Genomic DNA, 21,130 nt, shown 5'->3' with positions numbered 1-21,130 from the left:
AGGCGACCCAAGGCCTTGCATGAACTGCCGAAGCTCACCCCCCCAACAGCGGCACGCGCCTAAGCAGGCCGCCCAGCCCAGCTTCATCCCCCTGTGGGGAGAGTGAGTGGGGGGGGGGGTGGGTGGACCAGCACTCACCGGGAGGCCCAATTCTTCGGGACGAAATGAGCAGAGATAGCGTGTCCCCTCCCGAGGCATCCACATCGCGCCCGGTGCATCAAAGAGGCAGGGGAAATGGCGAGGGGGGCTTAAGTACCCCCTGCCCTGCCTGATGCACCGGACGTGACGTAGCTCCCCACGACCCCTGACGAGACTCCGCCTCTCGGCACCCCCTCCCCCCCTTGAGGACAAGGAAGGTGGGGAAAGGGGGGGCGGGGGAAGACCGATGGTACTAACAGGCCGCCCTCTTGAGCGGCCCTCTACGGTTGCCTGGGGCAGCCAACATTTTCCTTTCACTAAATCAGTCTGTGGTGTTTAATGAGTCTTCAAAGCGGGAAAGCATGCCCATGGTAAGTGTGCATTTTAAAGAGTTTACAGTGGAGTTATTCTTTGTACCTCCCAGTTAACAGAACAGCTAAACCCTTTTTATTTCATCGTTCACAAATTGATGTAGACTTGGTTAACCTGCACAGGGTTTGGTGATTTAACAAATATTGCGATGTTGAACCTCATGAAGTTCACGTCCTGCTTGTCGTCTCGAGACCATGTGGTCTTATTTCCCATTCCAAAGTGGTTTTAATAGTTTAAAACTTATACAGAATAAACATACGGTCCTTTTCATTAAAAAAAAACATGGAAGAACAATATGGAAGAGGAAACAATATCTCAGAACTATTGAGAACAATTTCAGTAGCCATTGAAGCCGAAAAAAGCATTGTTATTCCATTTACTAGGTTTACTGGGACAGAAGCAGAATATAGGGGCATATTACCAAGCAATAGCGATAATTATCGCTATTGCTTGGTTAGAGACAAAAATTTACCTGCGGCGATTTTTACCGCAAATAAACCTTGGTATTACCAAGGTTTAACGCAAATGCAGTAAAAATCGCCGCAAAGCATGAATATCGCTGAAAAGTCAGCGATATTCATGCATTAGCGAGCTAATGCTCTTAGCCATGTTATCCACCTCCCATTGGATAACATGGCTAAGAACTGCTCAGGGCAGGTGTTAGCTTTTGGAGATATTCCCGCTTAGCGCGAATATCTCCAAAAGTTGGTAATAGGAGATAGCGATGTTAGCGACTGTTTTCAGTCTCTAACATCTTGGCACGCCCACTTTGCATCTCATTAGTGATAAATATCACTGACATGCAAAGTGGGGCCCAAGATGGTCGCTATCTCCTACTAGCTGTCGCTAACTGGTGTTAGCAGCAGCTAGGTAATAGGGAGATAATTTTATCTTTTAAAGCCAAAAAAGCGGAGATAAACCCCCTTGATAATATGCCCCATAGTTCTGACCAACCCTCTTGTAAGTAGTCAAGCAAGGGCTGCTTCTTGCAGAGATCCCATCTAGGAGGAGCGGGTTAGCATCCCTGAGGGGTAAGGAGAAGGAATTTTCTAGAGGTAATGAACACGGAAATTATGGTCTGGTTAACTATGAAAAATAAAGAAAGATTTACTGGCAAAGGCCTTTATTTTAGGTATTGCTACAAGTACACATCAGAGTAGAATCTAATTGGGCAGCTCATCCGACCATTGAGAAACGGTGTAAAAGGGTAGAATGATGCCTCCTTTCACCAGGATGGGCAGATTTTATGGAATTTACTAGTTAAATAGTGAGAATGGGCAATGCGAAATAGTACAATGTACGATTAATAATTTGTTGCGTACTTTTAAGTTCAGTGAGGTTAATAATTCAGAAGGGGTTTCTGAATGCATTTTAAAAAGCAGTGGTTACTAGTGACAAGTGAAAGATATGGCAGATTCCGGATTTCCAGGCACTAATATTTAATACAAGATGTATTTTGAAAAACTGGCTATCACTTTGTTGATTCCGTCTGATACTAATCCTTTTGCTAGTACTAAAAATGTAATGGATGTCTTGGAGTAGTTTGAAGATTCTAAAAAATGCAATGGAAGAAACTGAACTGGTTAAAATGCCAAAGTATTATCTTATGGAAAGTCGGGTGAGTACACCCATTTTTGGTTGTTTATGATAATTGTAATTCTTTGAAAAACATTTTGGAAACGTACAAAGATATTTTTGCATATGTATTGAGCTGAGTAAGAGGATAGCAACAGAAAGGTGCGCTAAAAGAGGTTGTCACCCGCATTTGTCATCGGATAGAAATGTATAATTGAGTATTCAAATATATCTACATTACAGAAACAGTACTAGAATTACTAAATTCACCCGAGGTGCTCGTATTTCCATTGAGTTCTCTAAAAAACATCTGGGGCTTGTGGAGTTTTTTGATGATGAAATTCTGATCTTTGTGAAAGTGAAAGAAGGTCATAATAAATCTCCGAGTCTGATTCTCAGTTTTCTGTTCGTGAGAGGAATGAATGCAAAAACGTAAATGTTTTACAAGCTCCCAGAACAAAGTATATTAGACATTAATTTTGAGCTTGGATCTGTTAAGTAGTTTTTCATAATTGATTAACTGGATAACTGGCATTAGAGAGACGGTCTACCTTTCAGAACTGTATGATATGTCAATGTTCAACCAGAAAAACGGAATGTGACTTGCCCGGCTTTTTCTGATGCTGTTTGTCACATCCCAAGGTATTTATTAATACGTTACAAATCCGTGTGTGTCAAGGGTCAGTTCTTAGCAGTATGATAAGGAAAAGTCCCCTTATATGGAGCAGGGCCGGCAGCCCGTTTATTCCACCGGCCATTTCCCTGGTGGGGCTGGAACCATTATAGGCTTGTTTTAGAAGGGCTAAGATGGACCACAATTGGTGACTCTGTCACTTTCTTCTGCACTTCGAGGTTAAATGCAGGATATACAGATAGGGCTTGAATGAGAAATAGAGAGAGTGAAACAAAGAGAGAGAGAGAGAAAAGGAAAGATTAATGAGGGGAAAGACAGGAGAAAAGGGAAGAGACAGAGAATAGATGATACCTCGAGAGATGGAAAGAGGAGGAAGGGAGCAGGGCTGGGTTGAACACTTTGCCCAGGGCTGCTTTTCATTTAACGTTCTTGACCTAAGATGGAGTCTTCTAAACTACTACTGCTCCCTTGGAGCATGGTCTAATTACAGAGTATTCTCCAGTTCATTATCAGCTGAACAATTGGCCTTTTATTTTGTTTGGTGCGTTCACCTTTCCCTTAGGAGGCGCAATTTGGGAGATAAGACATTACCTCTTGATGAATGTCAGTCTCTATCACAAAAACCTAATTGCACAGCTAAGGCACTTAAATTGTGCTCAAGAGGTAAAGAATTGTCATCAGTGTTAAAGTACACACAACTATGGATAATTAAAAACAAATACACCATATATAATTTACATCAAGGGAAAGTACGTCTCTGCCTACATCATGTAATACTTGGTTTAGAATTGTAAATAAGCAAGAACACTGTGAGTGCAATACATTACATTCAATTAGAATCAAAATGCAATTAAAATTACCAATAAATAACTTCATATGTGTTTTTTGATGATATTCCACATGCTTTTTCATGCTGACTTGTTCCTTCCCTGTAAAAACATAACAAGAGATTTACACAAGTTTTTGATCCAGCATCTGATTTTCTCACACACTCATTTCCAATTATAGGTAAGTAGACAAATATTTATTTCATGGATTACTAAAAATATTAATGATCAAATAAAATTCAAGTTAAGCATTGATAAACCTATTTGTGTGATGAAGTGTTTAGTAATATCTGCTCACGTTTGTGTGTGTTGCCACAGTTGATTTAATAAAGAACACACCATTATGAAGGACTAACACAGGTGAGTGAGTAGGATCTTCAAAGAAGAGTGTTATGAAAAGGAGTCAGAAGTTTGCATTATAAGTAGTGAACTTAAATGTCATACATACAGTAGATATTTTTTACAAAGGCCCTGTATTTTTGTGCATCTGTATGAAAGCCTATATGAATGTGTGTCTTTATTTTAGAATGCAAAAAAGCTGTAAACCCAACACATATTCTTTTATTTGATTTTTTTAAATTTTTATTTATTTATGCAAAAACACATGAGTCGATTGGTACAACAACAAAGAAAAAAAGGAGACATTTTGTCGAGCAGATTAAAATGCAGATCATGTCATTTTGACACATACATTTACAAGAATAATATAAAAAAGAAATGAAGAAACAAGAAAAAAAAACAGCTGTTAGGTATACATTTCATAAGGGCAGCCTCAATTAGATCCAGCAAACATTATACACAATCCCCTCAAATTACCCCTTACATCTCCAAATAGTTTGTGACTAATCCCCAAATCTGTTCCCCAATCTTCCTTCTGCGGGAGCCCTTTAGAGCATACAGGCTGTGCTCCATATTGTGTACCGAAAAAAACCGAGACTGCCAAGCTTCAAAAGCAGGCGGTTCCTGTTGCAACCATGCAGATGCAATACACAGCCTATACACTGCAGTCACTAAGAAAATTAATTTAACATGCTTCTTCGGAATCTTAGTGCTCATTGTGCCCATTTCAACACCCAATATTATCTGTGTTGCTGATAAATGTATCTGACTGATAAATGTATCTGACTACCCACAATTGCCGAAATGCATTTTTCTATCTGAGACAACAAGGGAGCTAATACAGTGCATGTACAGAAAATGTGGACATCATCCGCTGAGACAAGCCCACAACTAAAGCATTTCTCTATTACATCGCCTGACCATTTAGACACCTTATCTGCGGTATAATATAAATTATAGATTGATTTAAAATGTAGGGCCACCAACTTTGCAGACAGGAATAAGTCTTTAGCCATACCTAATGAAATTTCTATTTGAATGTCCTGTCTGCCTAGTTTAACGCACCATTTACTATTCTGTTGCTCTATATCGTTTTCTTTAGTGTCTAACATATGATTATAAAGAACTCCAATCCTTGCCCCTTTCATAATGTCCTCGATCAAAGAATTCGGTTTAAAGTTACTCCCAATACACGTTAGACAATTACGAATCTGTAGATATTTCACGAAATGCTCTCTAGGGAGAAAATATTGTTCTCATAGTTGTTCAAAAGAATTGAAATGACTAGCATCATACAGGTCACCCACCACTCTAATGCCCTTCTCCCTCCAATTATATACTACTCTATCCCACACATCTACAGGTAAGAAAAACGACAATGACAATGGAGTGTACCATGTTATTTTTCCGAGGCCCAGTAGACCCCTAACTATACGCCAGACCTTATATGCAGCCACCATTGTCTTGAAACGGGTGCGTTTGTAATAGCTTTGTTCTAGGTGCTTAAATAGACAATTTTTAACTTTTACCCCCAGCAGCATTTGATAAATCGAAGGACGATCTGCAGGCCTTGCTGGACCTTTGCCGGTTAATAAAATTCCCATACCTTGCAACATACAAGTGTAGTAATATAATGTTAAGTCTGGTACCGACCAGCCCCCCAAATTTCTTGGCAGAATCATAAAGCGCCTAGGCCTTCGTGCTTTTCCCCCGGACCACAAAAAGCGCATACATACTGCCTGCAGTTGTTCTAAACTTGTCTTGGGAAATTCTAGGGGTATACATTGGAAAAAATATAAAATTTGAGGGAGAATCAGCATTTTTAATAGGTTACATCGTCCCACTAATGAGAGATATAAGCATTCTGCCTGATCTAATTTTTTCGGAACACCGACTAGGAGCTGGTCCCAAATAGCTTTAACTAAAGAAGTTGTACAAGCTCGTAACGTAACTCCCAAATATACCACCTCTTGACATAATCTTGAATCAGTGTAGCTTGGTATTTTTATACTGAGTAGCTGGGTATTAGCCGAATTCAGCTTGTATCCTGACGATTTACCAAATTCTACCGCCAATTGCTCAATAGCCTGCATTGCCATGGTGGGTTTGGACGTGACCACTGCACGTCATCAGCATATGCTAACACCTTAACCTGGTATATATGAACCTTTAGTGGGATTATATGGATATTAGAGTCCAACATTCTTAAAAAAGGCTCAATGTACCGACTAGCCCCCCAAATTTCTTGGCAGAATCATAAAGCGCCTAGCCCTTCTTGCTTTCCCCCCGGACCACAAAAAGCGCATACATATTGCCTGCAGTTGTTCTAAACTTGTCTTGGGAAATTCTAGGGGTATACATCGGAAAAAATATAAAATTTGAGGGAGAATTAGCATTTTTATTAGGTTACATCGTCCCACTAATGAGAGATATAAGCATTCTGCCTGATCTAATTTTTTCCGAACACCGACTAGGAGCTTGTCCCAAATAGCTTTAACTAAAGAAGTTGTACAAGCTCGTAACGTAACTCCCAAATATACCACCTCTTGACATAATCTTGAATCAGTGTAGCTTGGTATTTTTATACTGAGTAGCTGGGTTTTAGCCGATTCAGCTTGTATCCTGACGATTTACCAAATTCTACCGCCAATTGCTCAATAGCCTGCATTGCCATGATGGGTTTGGACGTGACCACTGCACGTCATCAGCATATGCCAACACCTTAACCTGGTATATATGAACCTTTAGTGGGATTATATGGATATTAGAGTCCAACATTCTTAAAAAAGGCTCAATGTATAAAGCAAATAATAAGGGGGAGCAGGGACACCCCTGCCTACTCCCCCTACGAATTTGTACTGCCGCCGATTCCAAGCCCATGGTAATAATCCGGGCTACCGGATGCTGATACAGGACCTGTACTGATTTGATAAACTTTGGACCAAAACCTCGACCCTTCAAATTGTCCCACAAAAAAGACCATACCATGCGGTCGAAGGCCTTCTCGGCGTCCAATAAAATTAAACAAAAGGGTTCCCTAGTTGCCTTAGCATAGTCAAGTAAAGTTATCACTTGTCCAACATGATTAGTAGTGCTACGTTGAGGGATAAACCCATGCTGTGTTTTTGATACAAGACCTGAAAAATCCATGGAAAGTCTATTCGCTAAGATCTTCGAGCATATTTTACCATCTACATTTAGGAGCGATATAGGGCGATATGATCCCGGTAAATTCAGTGGCTTGCCCTTTTTGTGAAATACCACTATTGTTGCTTCTTGCCATGTTTTGGGAGCTGAGCCTTTCTGTGCTACTAGCATTGTTGCCAAGAGATCCTTTTTTAAAAGCATAAAAAATGTTTTGTATATTTCCAAAGGTAATTTATCTGGTCCGGCAGCCTTTCCCAGAGCCAGCCCATTTACCGCTAATTCTAGTTCTTCCAAAGTAATGGGCGCGTCCAGCATTGCCCTGTCATCTTCCGAAAGATCCTTCAGACAGTATTGACTAATCAATAATGCAGCATTATCACCATTATACTCATCACTCTGATATAGCGTCTCATAAAACTGCCTGAATACCTCCAGGATACCCTGCTCGTCCTTAACAGAGTCACCCTTCTGGTCTAGTACCTCATCGATACGCTGGGCTGCCGTTGTTACTCTTACTCTTTGGGTGAGACATCTGCCACTTGCCTCGCCGTATTAATTATGGGTTTGTTTTTTAGCAAAAAAATGTTGGGCTGCTTCCTGGGACCACCTCAGATTTACCCTTGCCATCAGACGCGCTACTTCAATAATCTCATCATCTATATTGATCCCTGTCTGTATCCCCACTATGAGCGCCTCTTCGGCTGTGATCAACTCCTGGTAGAGTGCCTTTATTTCCGCTGCTTGCTTTTTTTGGTTAAACAGACCCAAACTCAGTACCTCCCCACGAAAGGCAGCCTTAAAACAGTCCCACACACAACCCTCATTACTGCTCCCCCGATTAATGTTAAAAAAAGATACAATCCACTCATTCATATGTTCAATAAAAAATTGTTCAGTCAATAATTTGCGATCAAAAGAGAACTGTCGTGGACGTTCACTAGAAATGATGCTAGATAGAGTCAGTACAACTGGCCCGTGGTCTGATGTCACTCTAAGATATACTTGGATTGCAGCCTGATTTAACATCGATATAGAAACAAAAGAATAGTCTAATCGAACCAATGTGTGATGTGGAAAAGAAAAAAAAGTGTACCCAGGTGACCCACCCCTTAAAAAGGACCAAGCATCCACCAACACATGAGCTCCCAAGAGTTCCTGTAGGGCTTTGAATACTCTCAGCTTCCTGCCAGTATATCTCACCTTCTCATTATTTAACACGTTGGGTGCTAGGTTTATATTGAAATCACCGCACATGATCAATGGTGTGGGCCAAGCCCCTAATTCTACGTTTAGAAAGTTGAGAGTTTCTGCTTCATCTAGATTTGCCCCATATACCACACACACAGTAACTTTAGTGTTGCCCACAACACATTCTGCTATCACCCAGCGTCCCAACCTATCAGATTGTATCCTCCCGGTAGTAGCTATATGACTCTTACCAAGAATTGCCACTCCTCTGGCCGCCTCTGATTATTTAGTGCATACTATTAAATTGAACCCCAGTTCTGTTAACAGATGTCTCTTAGACCAAACCACGTGGGTCTCTTGTAGGCATATGACATCACATTGCAAAGCCCGTATCTCCTGTGTAACTCTTCGTCTTTTCTCCACTGAGTTCAGACCCCTAACAGCCCCCTCACATTCAGTGTGCCCACCCTTAAACCCCTACCTGCCATTTAGCTGGATCAATTTTGCATCTTTGATCCAGCTAAATTTCGCAAATTGCTCCCCGACAGCAACAAAATACAAGTTTCTTCCTAAGCCTAGCTCATGTGTTGTTTTCTTTTTCCACCCCACTTCCCCACTCCCCCTCTTAACCCCCCCTTCCCAAATACCACCACCACCCTCACCACCACCCTTCACGAGGCTTAAGGACCATGTCCTCTGCGATGCAGAAGTGCCCAACACATATTCTAATGAAAGCAAACAAACACATGTTTGGGCAATTGTTATTGATAAATACCTTTATGTAAAAAAATGTAATTCAGAAATCAAAATAGCATGCTATTCTGAAACAAAATTCCATAAGCAAGCAATTATAGTGGCATTGTGTCTTTAAGTTTAATAGATCAAGGAGCATTCTCTGGCTCTAGTCTATCAAAAGGGCTTCTACATGTCTTATCAGTAAAACCTAATGGAAATACAAAAGGGACAAAGTAAGCATCCACAAAATACTATGGCCTTGATGAACAGCCCATCCAACCAATTGCCACTCATGAACAATAAATGGAAGACAATGGGTGAAGAGGGCCAAACAGAATTCCACTCCTTTGCTGTGGTCCTTTTTTTACTTTCTTTGAAATAATTGATTGTGTGAGTCATTGTACAGATAAAGCTCTCTGTCGGCAGGTCGAACAATTTAGGTACAAGGTAAAACATAACATGTAAACTCATTGGTCAAGAGTTTCATTATAATGCTGTTTCATCAGCCCCCGACAGAAAATTGCCACAGTCTGAATTTGCTTTTGGCCCAGACACAGTCCGCACATATAAATACACAGGTACCGACCAGCATCTTCTTAGCCAAATGTCTTACTAGCTGAATTCAGAGCTTATCAAAACACGACCCGATCTGTCAAAAATCTCCATCAATAGCTCAATACTAGTGATATTAAATAGGAAAATGATTCTTATTAAAGCTTTCCCAAATGATCCGGCTGATGATAAACTATCTTTTTTAATGTCTCTTAGACCTGGCATCATTGGCGTATGTCTCCCTTCCCCTCTACTCTTCCTGTCTTGTATGTTGGCTGAATGTAGACTTATTGGGCGCAGTGCTACTGCTACAGCGCAAATGCTCCCTGTATATAAAATGACTGCATGAATAAGGATAACTTAATGCCTACATCTGTGTAGCCTGTTCGCTAAGAATTATTTTCTATCACCCTATCCAGCCATAGGAACCTAGAGTTTGATATGCTGATGCTCAGGACATTGAGGGCCTCCTTTTAATAAGGACAATTTATATATCACGTGTTTTGAAATGCCTTTCCTGAAAACACGGTCGTTTTTTTGCCTAAAGCTTTACTGCTGGCTGTTGCGAGTGTGTGCATTGGTCGACTGGTTTTGGAGCAGCAGGGCCAGTTGGGCCAGACCTGGCTGGAGAGAGAGCGGCATTTAGAGCATGTGGAGGGGTGACCCTTTAATCCGAGTAGGGCAGTGCCTGGCAAGGTGAATGATGGTTCCACCTCCCACTCAGTGTCTGATAGCAGGCCCCCTCTTTGGAAAGGGCAGGATGTCGCCTCGTAAACCAAGTGCTCCCCGAACCCACCAAACTGGTTCTGACTGGAGTCTGTGATTTGCGACCTTAGAGAACAAATACTTTTTCTTTATAAAATGCTGTGCTGGAACTGTGGCCAAGGGTGTTCCTTCTGGATGTCAAGACAAAACTCTGTCCGAGTGAGCAGAGGAAAGGACTTTGAAACTTTCACCAAGCTTGCTGAAGAAACTACCCGAGGTCCTAAATCGAGAGCGCCTCCTGCAGAAGTCTCAGGGACATTAGACTTCACCCTGTCAGCCGTCGGAATTCCTGTGTGAGGAATTCCACTTGCAGGTGAGGCATCCGTTGAGTAATCCAGAGCCTCTAGTCCTACTGTGAGGACTGCGGACTGGGAACCTTTGAATCCTTTGCTAAACCTGCAGCTAAGAGAGAGTTTCCGCCGCTTAAAACCTGCCTAAATCTGAACCTTTGAACCTTTTACTAAACCTGTGTGGGCCGCTGCAGCTAAGTAAGCATGGGCGAATTTTGCGAATCTCGCGTTCGCGAATTTTGCGGATTTGCGAACTCGCAATCCGCAAAATCCACGAATTCTCGCGAATTTGCAGATTTTTTTTTGGTGTTCGCACGGGTTTCTGCCAGTTCGCGAGGGTTTTGTACAATTTCGCAAACGCGAACTTACCTGTCGGGTCGCAAGTTTTGCGAACTTGTTGTTTCTACGTGTCCAGCCTGTTTGGGGCACTCTTCTTCATCACTGCCACTCTCTGTCACCACTGCCACTCTCTGACTACTCATGCCACCCTCTGGCCCACCCATGCCACCCTCTGTTTCATCACAGCACCCTCTGGTTGTCCAGTCAGTGTACATTATTGTGGCAAAGCAAAGCACACCTTCCCTGCCTCAAGTGACCTGAATTAATTTGGGGCTGATTAATGTGTCACAGAATATTTTTTTAGCTGGCACCTGCTTCCTTAGTGCTTCCTGATTAGTGATCTTTTGCACTTGCTAAGTGCTTTCATTGTTGCAAAATTAGTTACAACACCTGCCCTGCCCCAACTGACAACAATGAATTAGGGGCTGATTAATGGATTTGAACTTCGAGCCTGGCTCCTGCTTGTCTCCCTTAGCTGTAATTCAGGACCTTTGTGGCATATGTGTAACTATTCTGAGGTTCAGAGCAGGGTCACATAATAGTTGCAACTGGCAACTGAACTCTGGAGGGGCCCCTCAGGAAGCACTACAGGAAATGGCTACTAATGATGAGCCTGAACTTTTGAACCTGGTAAGTAGTTTCAGTTTTGCTAAGATCGCATTTCTGCAATTTAGCGCTTATTCGCGGGGCGCGAAGTTGTACTGGGAAGCCGCGAACTCACGCGAACAGTGCGAGCAAGCCATAAAATCCGCTGCTCGCGGATTTGCGGATTTTGTGGGAGATTCGCGAATCTCGCAGATTGCGAATTTACCGAAAATCCGCAAAATCCGCGAGCGAAACGGATTTTCCGCCCATGCTTACAGCTAAGAGAGAGTTGCCACTGCTGAGAACCCACCTAATTCTGAACCTTTGAACCTTTTGCTAAACCTGTATGGGCCGCTGCATCTAAAAGAGAGCTGCCGCCACTGAGAGCCCGCCAGAATCTGCACCTTTGAGTCCTTCGCTGAACCTGGGTGGACCCCTGCAACTAAGAGAAAGCTGTAGCTGCTGAGCATCCACCATTGTGCCAGCCGGGCCAAGACCATCCTCTGTTGACTTGGCTACTGCGTCCAAGAGAGAGCTGCAGCCGATGAGTGCCCGCACCCTTTGCTACTTTGCATCATTGTAATTTGCCCCGTGGGCTGCCACAGCCAAGAGAGAGCTCTAGCCATTGAGGGCCCGCACCCTTTTCATCCCTTTGCTATTTGCCTCATTGTGATTTGTCTTGTGGGCCACCGCAGTTAGCAGAGCTGTGGCAGCTGAGTGCCCGCATCTGTGGCAACTTTGCATCCTTGGGATTTGTCCTGTGGGCCACCACAGCTGAGGGAGAGCTGCTGCTGCAGTGTGCCCGCACTTTGTCACCCTTGTTGAGGATTATCACTACCGTTATGTGGGCCACAGCAGCTAAGAGAGAGCTGGTGCCGCTGTGAGCCCACCACGGAGCTGCACGATGAGAGTCATTGCCACCACCAGCCCAGGACGCTGCAGCCACGTGCTGCTGCCATGTGCTGCTGCTGCTGAGCACCCGCCTGTCCCTGAAAGCCCAAGTCATTGTGGGTGCACACTGCGGACCTCAACCTCTAAGACTTGTGGTCTCTGGAAGTCCGCCTGTCAATGTCTCTGATTCTTCGAGAAGCTGCTTGCTGAACCGGGTCAGTTTCACACTTTAGTGAATACGCTATTGTCTTTTTGAGTGCCTACGGGTTGACGTGAATTGTATTTGTTGATACGCTTTGAGAGTTTTGAGTTAAACTGTTAGTTAAAGATATTATTTTTCTATACCTACCTGAGTTGTGTCCTTTTGTGGCATCATTACTGTCTTATTGTACATGATCATAAACGCTTCACTGCCTCTGAGATAGGCCTAACTGCTCGTGCTACGTTACCACAGGCTTGAGCAGGGGTTGTCAAAGGGGTGGCCCACTTGCCCTGACTTAGGAAGAAGGGTCCCTATTTGGATAATGGCACCAGCCATTGCCAACTAGAGACCCCCATTTCTAACAATGTCTTATTGTACAAAAGTGAATTAGCAAACAATATATTTTATTTCTCGTGTACATATCCACAAAAGATTTGACAGATGTCAGAGAGCTAACACGAAATACAATTATGCGTAAATGAAGTTTTCATAAATGTATTAGCTAGTTAGTCAAAGTATAATACTTGTATGACAGCAGGGGCCCTGTAGAGCGGTGAGTATCTGATGCTAGGTGAGATCGGAATGTTTCATTCCACCCAGTGCATTGGTGGAATTTTGCGACTCTGCATTACTCTAGTAATAGTGAGTTCCATTCCGACAATCGCAAAGGAGTTAAATATTTTATCCACAAGGCTCTAGGAATGCAAGTGAGATTTGACACCACGTGGGATGTCGAAACGCGGGCAGACAGGGGAGGTTGCAAGCGGTCATGGTTATTGGGCTGATTCTCGAAGCATTTGCTACTGCTCAAGTAAATTTTCAACTCAAGTAGAAGCAAAATCATCTTGAAAGGCCGATTGCTCTTGCGTAGTGCATGGTATTGTTCACACTGATATTTCAACGCTGCTCAGTCTAGTGGCACTAAGTTGCAGCCTGAGCAGCGCAATGTGCATATTTTGCACCCGTCTGTGAAACTCCATGAAATCTTTATATGTAGATCAGCAGAATTCTGTGGAGTGAATCTCCACGTGTTCAGTCCACCCCAATGCTAACCTCACCACAATTTTCTTAATTTTCTTCATACATAGCTTCAAGTGAGAATATCGTTGCAGAAATGAAAATCCTAGATAAGTAGTAGGTGCACAGTTTTCTTATGACAACATAGGAATGGCCTTTGAGACAGATACAAGAAATATAAACTATTCAGGATGGGGTTAGTCATTTGTGAATACATTTTGAAGGTGTTAAACATTAGAATGAGGCTGAATACACCAGAGAACTCCAAGCAGGCCATGCATAACATTCGCACAATATGAAAACAAGATGGAGGTTAACAAATAAGCATGGCATCAGCAATTGCAGTGGTTTCTATTCAGATTGCTCATGGTTGTCACACTGTTCACTTACATATTTATATTTTGTTATTAATATTTGAAGAATCAATGCAACTCCTCTAATAAATGCTGACCTTTGCACAATGAAGTTGCTTGAGGACTTGTAGTATTATTTGTCCGGGGTTGCTGCTATTCAAAACCATTGGTTTATTCTAATTTTCATATTACAAGTGTCCAATAACTACTCTGTAACGAGAGTTAATGGAACTAGGAGATTTAATAACTTTCAGGATGAAATTACTGGGTGGGACCCTGAGGTACCCCTTATAAGTAAAGAATTACCAGGAGTATTGGTCATTATCTCTCCCACTTGTTGTTCATCAGTTAACACATAGTATTCACACATATACTCCACCTACTGTTAACAGGTGGAGTTTTGAGGTGATATGCACCCAACCCATGGTGTTCCCTTGGAACTTGTAATCACAATGGTACTGGTAACCTTCATCACCAGGTCTATTGACATAATACTCCACTCAAAATGAGACCCTTGGAGCTGTTGAAGGGCTAAACCATAAGGAGATTTTTCTGAGTTTTTTAATCTCTAGAAGTAAGGAAAATAGACCTAAGACAGGCAGATTGGGTAGAAAGGGATGCATGCAATATTCTACAACTTGCATCTTTATATCTATCTCAATTTGTTGAGCTGCAACATAGGCTACCCTACCTCTTTCATATTAGGTTAAAGAGTGTTGGCCTGATTCGAAAAGAATTTCCCATACCAAACAAAATAGGTTTTTCCAGACAATTATAAACAATACATGGATTTTCCACTTTATTTAGTACTGGTATACTCTTTGCTGCCTTAGTGGTGGCAGAGCGCAAGATTAATTTAAGTTTAGTGTTATGAATCATAAAAAAGCCAACTGGTCTCTGTGGAGCTTTTTGTTATGTGTATATATAAAGACCTCAAATTTATAAACTACCAACGAATAAACATTTAAAATGAAATGAAGGCTTTCTTTTTCTACCAAGAGAACAGAAAACACCTGCTCCACATTACAGTGAAAAAGTTGCAAAAAATGTATGAAACATCTAAGAAGAACATACATATCAGTATAAATAATAAAAGTAGTTTCACAATTTATATGTAAACAAAAATGTATCAACAATATAAAATTGGAATTATTAATACTATTATAGTTCTTTAAGACACAATGACAGAAAGAGCAAAATACATAACAATGCAGAAAGAAAAGCAATTACTAAAGGCCTGATTACGAGTTTGGAGGGGCAGGAGCAGGGCTACTCGCCACAGCCCCGCTTCACCAAACCTCACCACCGCTTGGCTGCCAGAGTACAAGTAAATTCATTGTCTGGCAGGCGGGCAGCCCGACGGTCCCGCAGCGGTGCAGTTCAAAGGCTCATAAGTGAGCCTTTAGAACTGCACCGCTGAGGGACCACCAATGCACCTTCCTGCAGAGCATCAACTGACCGTCTTTGCTATGCAGGGACAGGGGTGCATGCACACAGGAGGGCACAACATATGCCTGCTCCCTTTATCCATGCATAGGGGCAAACAGTGCGCCCTGTAGGATCCCCTTTCTTTCCTCACTGCCAGCAGTTTCATGGAGTGAGAGCCCTTATGAGACCGCTGGTGGTGAGGAAAGTCGTAATATGCTTGGCAGTACCACATGACCCCACCAAGCATATTCTGGCCTCTAGACCGCCATGCCACTGCCTGGGATTGCGGCTCCCTTGCAGATGTAGCAGACCTAGGGAAGTCAGACCGCAATACTTGTAATACTGCAGAAGGACCAAAGGTGTAGCAGTCACCAACAGCCACCATACCTCCACCGCAAGTTTGGTAGTCCCATGGACTGCCAAACTCGTAAGTAGGCCTTAAGTTACATGGGCAGTACTTACAACTAAGCAAGTACATTGATGATAAATGTGAATTGGAAATGTATCAAATAATATTCTAGTGCAGGCAATGGGAGGACCACTACAAAAGATGATCTTGTAATTAATATATGGGAACACAACTACCTCCCAAATGTAACCAAAATAGAAGTAAGGGAGGAATTGCAGGATTTAAGAGAGGCAAGTACTAGCTTCCAGTAGCCCACAACCAAAATCCTAAAAGACATGCTACCTAAAGTACCCAAACTCAACATAGACCAACTCTGTAGAAAAGCCATTAGCTATTCACCTTCTACCCTTAGAAGATACAAATATCTGAAACTAAAAAATTACACATATCCTTCCTGCTAAATGACAACCTATACAATGATAGATGAATCCTAATATTTTCTACAGCAGATAACATACTAAATCTTAGCTATTGTCAAACCTGGATGATGGATGGGATCTTCAAAATGTGTCCCAAACCATTCACTCAGATGAACACCCTTCATGGTGAATATCAAAACACAAATGCCCATTTTATATATGCCCTACTACCAAATAAACAAAGTAGCTCCTTCTCTGAACTCTTAAACCACATTAAATATAAAACAAATACACCGCTACCCACTAAAAATAATCATAGCCATAATTCAAACAATTTTTAAAAATGCACTTCTACACAACCACACAAGGCTGGTACTACCTTTTCAATGAAAACATATGGAGGCACTCCAACAATCGGTACTAATTGTAGAATATGCCCGAAACAGTCAATATGCCTTTGAACTAAAAAGATCTTAGCACTAGCCTATGATCTTATCATTGAGGTAACTAACTTCTCCAATGTACTGATAGAAAACCCTTTCTACCATCAAAATGAACACAAATAAAGTTTTCTAATGGATTCTTTAGAAAACACATGGGTTGGCAGAATACATTGCTCCAAACATAGATGTCAACCCAAATTCCTAATACCATGGTGGGATCTTAAATGATAGCATCATGGTATAGGAAGCAAAAACAAACAATGCAGTGAAAGGTTGACACAATGTGTTCCTATCAACACAAGGGAAAATCCAACCAACCCTCTATAAATGTATTGAGGCATTACAAAAAGTGCTAAACTGCCAAAACCTAAACAATCTGTAACTCACAGTGCACCTACATTTACTGAGCAAAGCAAAAGAATATACAGTATGCTACAATCTAAAGTCAAACTCTCCCTGAACAGAAATGAGTAAATTACTTTATGATAATAGCCAAAAGCATATTATAAAAAAGTAGTAACCTACAAAACTCCTCAAACAACTATAACATAATCTTAATCAACATGCCAAATCATTTTATAAACATAATAAACATAATATTTTATTATGTGAGTCAAAATATGAAATAAAACTGCAATCTTAAATAAGACTGATATCTTAATAGTATATGTAATTTTTTTAAAAGAACAAGCAATCCATTACTTGAAATAATTACAACACATAAAATAAACATTACCAAATAACAATCATGTAATACTTACACAAATAAGAAAATATAACATTTCCGACCTAAATCAAATAAAGTAAATATGACTTACTGTTCTGTAGCTGCAAATTGTCCTCTGTATGCACATAGTCCAATTCAAAAAGCTTTATTCGACAAATAAATGTTATGAAAGCAAAGTACATCTAATAAAACTCATTTTTGTTACAAAAAGTTTCAGTGTAAATAATTTAAAAAATACAGTAAAAAGATTATTAAATACACATCAATCTTCCACTTGAATAAAAATCATATTAAACATCTAGAATAAAGCATTGGGTACAAAAATCGGATCGTCCTAATTAAAATTACAATAGGTAATTAGGCATACACAATGATTAAAAAGGATAAGCTGCAGACATAGATGCCAGACATCAATTAATCAATTGGTTAAAAGAGATTTTGGTCTTATAGCCCACATCCAGCTCAGATACTTGGCTACAGCTGTTGCATTACATGGGAGAGTATCATTTCGCAATATCCTCATTCAGTGCTATATATTCTGGTAGACAGCAATCTGCATAATGGAGCCAACCACGCTTTGCGCAGAGCTGTGTATGCTGGGCACACAAAAAGAACATGAGCGTAAGACTCCTCACACTTATCGCAAAAGAGGCATTTACTATTGCCCTCACTTGCCCATTAGGCCGTGAAGGTTCGCAAAGGCAAAGTCCCCACTCTAAACTGGAAGTACAACTTCCGATCATAAGGTTTGTATATTATATCCCAGTACATCTCCAATTTAGGTGGGGGTTTCACTATTAAGTGACATAATCAAAAAGTACACTGAACCAAAATAGGACAAATATTTTGTAAAAAGCCCCAAAAAAGTAAAAATAATACCAGGCCAATAAAGACCCCTCAAAACAATCCAAAATATATAGAAACCATAAAAAAAGTGTTTAAAATAGTAAAGCTGTTGGAAAATCAAAGAAAAATAAAATCAAAGAAATAATATTAGTTTGTTATAAACCAAAAGAGATTTCCTTTAAAAAAAGATACATCCAAATGCCAATAGGGTACGTTCGTAGAGAAAAACCTGTAAAGTAAAACAGCAAACGTACCAACAAAAAACATTACATTCCCAAAAGTACACACATATTACATTTAATCATTATAAAGCAAATAAAATAACACAATGTAACATAACATATTGAATCATTACTAAAAAAGAGTGCAAAAATCCAAACCCACACACTAGTGAAAATCACTGCAATTAATACAATGAAATTAATAAAAACCTGCAAACAACACAATAACAAACCTCTCGACCTCCCCCTACACCACTCCATCCTCAAAACCCTAAACAAAACATTTAATACGGACTTACCTTTTCTGGCAAATAGCAGCACCTTACCACGAGTCGGATCCTGGAAAATAGGCTAAAAATAAGGCAAATAGACAACAAAATAGAAGGTAGCGGTAAAAAAAAAATACCACTTAATCAAACTAAATGAAAACAATATCTCCCCATAGAAGTGAAAGTAAAAATAAGTAAAAAGTGTTGAATAAATGTAGTAAAACATGTAAAAATGTATTAAACATTTAAAACATGTCAAAAAACGATGTACAACATGTTAAACAATTGTAAAGTATAAATTAAATAATGGTATGAACATAAACAATTATTTATTATATTCTGAAAACATTTAGATTAAAATAATGTTCAAAATATGTATACAAAACAATTTAAGAAATGTTAAAAAAAGGTTAAACAATTGGTAAAAAACTTGAAAATGTACAACATAAAATACTATTTAAAAGCTATAAATTGTTAATTCAGTAATACAAATGTATCAAAAATTGATTTATTTATCAATGTATAAATGTTTTTTACTTTTTAAGCTATCTTTAAATCTTCAAGTGGCTCCTCATCACCACCATGAAGAAGGTCTTCACACTAGCACCTCACTAAAGGCAAAGGGGATATGTGACAGTGTGCGTTTGAAAATACAACAGATGCTGCCAGAACAAAACATTTGAATGACCCTTTTATTGTTCATTCTCATTATAAACTGTTACAAGATGTTTTAATGGGGGCGCTTCTTGCTCCAGCGCCATGGATATGTGTGTCTTTATGTCTGGCCTCCCTACCCTTCATTAACATTTCCCTTTAGCCTCTCTCTGCCTCTTGCCTTAGCCGTTTTGGCACACATGGGTACCTAAGAGCAGGTGACATAGGTCATATCCATAAAAGGATAGAAGTGAGCCGGCGCCATTTTACACAGCACCTGAAGTAGTAGCTTACTGAGAGAAGAGTTTCCTTGCAGGTACCAGCTGCTTGGCCTAGTATGTCAAGAAACTGAGTTGCTAGTACTTAAAACAAGCATTGCCAAAGCCAGTATGTGTGGTGTTACCTGCCAGTCTTTTGGCTTTGTCAGTGGTTGTTTTGTTTTGATATGTCTTGTCCACCTTTATTGTTGGGAAATCAGCCTGGCCCTCCTCAGTCTGAAAAAAACATTGGCTAAAAGCAGAAATAGCTTTTGTTTTCAAAATGCATACATTGCCAAAGTGGTCCCTGTCACCGAATGGAACTACATTGTGTGTGGATGTTATTTTTTTTAATGGGAAGAATGTGGTCACCTGAGGTAAAACAGCCAATGGATGTAGTGGGCTGACCCGTTACCCCAAGCTGCATGCTATAGCGGGTATATAAAAATGTTAATGACTCAACAACAGACCAATGGATAAAGAGGGCCTGCTGAAGGCCCTATAAGTAATTATATCACACATATTATTTCTAGATTCTATAAGATCAAAAGGTCTTGGCTAGAACCAGACCTAATTCTGTTTATATGAAGTACTGTCAGATGTTGTCAGCTGTAGACATGGCCCTGGATCCTTAACATTGTTCATTTCTCCTTTGTTAACTTATGATGCTTTCGCTTACTATCGCCTTCTTCAAAAACAAAACATTAGCCCATTTAGAAAAATCTGCAGGAAATTTACAAGCTGTCCTCAATCTACAGGAAATTCCAAAATATGGGATTAGTGGAAATAGAGGGAAAGTCTTGTGGGTGGCTTGTTTGTCCCCAAAACCTTGATATCTCACTGAAGGGCATTACGAGCATCTAGGCCTAGGCTTGTGGCTGGACAGAAATGGGAAGAGAAAAGAGAGGTATTGGGAACCAAGGGGTAGAAACTGGGTGGGAGGGCTGACAATGAGGAACCGGGGCATGGGAGAGAGTTCAGAATCATGGTGAAGTATTGGAAGAGACTAAAGCAGTCCAGGAACAGCCTCCTCCCATCTGGACACTCTCTACAGACGGATCAGTCGCGCCACCTGCCTCTAATCTATGCTTTTACCAATCTGCCCACAGCAGAAAGGCAGCTGTGTGCAGTAGAAATAACTCAATTGCAATAGAAAGTGGGTGATCCATACACCTTCGAGAGAGAGTTACCGCCCCCTCTCTCTTTCTCTCTCTCTTTCTATTTTGGGGAGCAGTCGACTTTGGAACCGGGGAGCCAAGTTCTAGTCTCGGCTCCGGCTCAACATCCTGTGATTCTGGGCAAATCACTTTAATCACTCAGTGACTATAAAATGAATGTGACCTTGTGTAATGTAACTGGTGCTCATGTACAGCGCTACCATGCTTAGGGAGAGTTCAGACTATGTTAACTTCAGCAATAATTTTAATACATAGGGTGGAACATCATCAAACTAGTGCTGGAAGGGACCGCGCATCGCATCACTGGACGTCATTGCATCTTAACACAATTACACAACAGTTGAGAAAGCATAGCAAAATATAGCAAGTATAGCATCGAATTCTACATCT

At 40.8% G+C, this 21,130-nt stretch overlaps 1 protein-coding gene across 3 annotated transcripts in view; it reads right to left on the bottom strand.

Annotated features, from left to right (window-relative positions):
• LOC147698088 (acetylserotonin O-methyltransferase-like) overlaps positions 1–21,130 on the bottom strand; it is a 448,853-nt gene that overhangs the window by 147,982 nt on the left and 279,741 nt on the right. For all 3 annotated transcript variants that reach the window (XM_086934766.1, XM_086934765.1, XM_086934764.1), the window contains exon 4: positions 3,580–3,648. In XM_086934766.1, coding sequence (XP_086790892.1) covers positions 3,580–3,648 — 69 coding nt within the window. The remainder of the gene's footprint in view (positions 1–3,579; positions 3,649–21,130) is intronic.

This window comes from Lissotriton vulgaris, chromosome 8 (assembly GCF_964263255.1).
Source record: "Lissotriton vulgaris chromosome 8, aLisVul1.2, whole genome shotgun sequence".
NCBI classification, from domain to species: domain Eukaryota; kingdom Metazoa; phylum Chordata; class Amphibia; order Caudata; family Salamandridae; genus Lissotriton; species Lissotriton vulgaris.
This window is presented reverse-complemented; position numbering and strand designations above follow the sequence as displayed.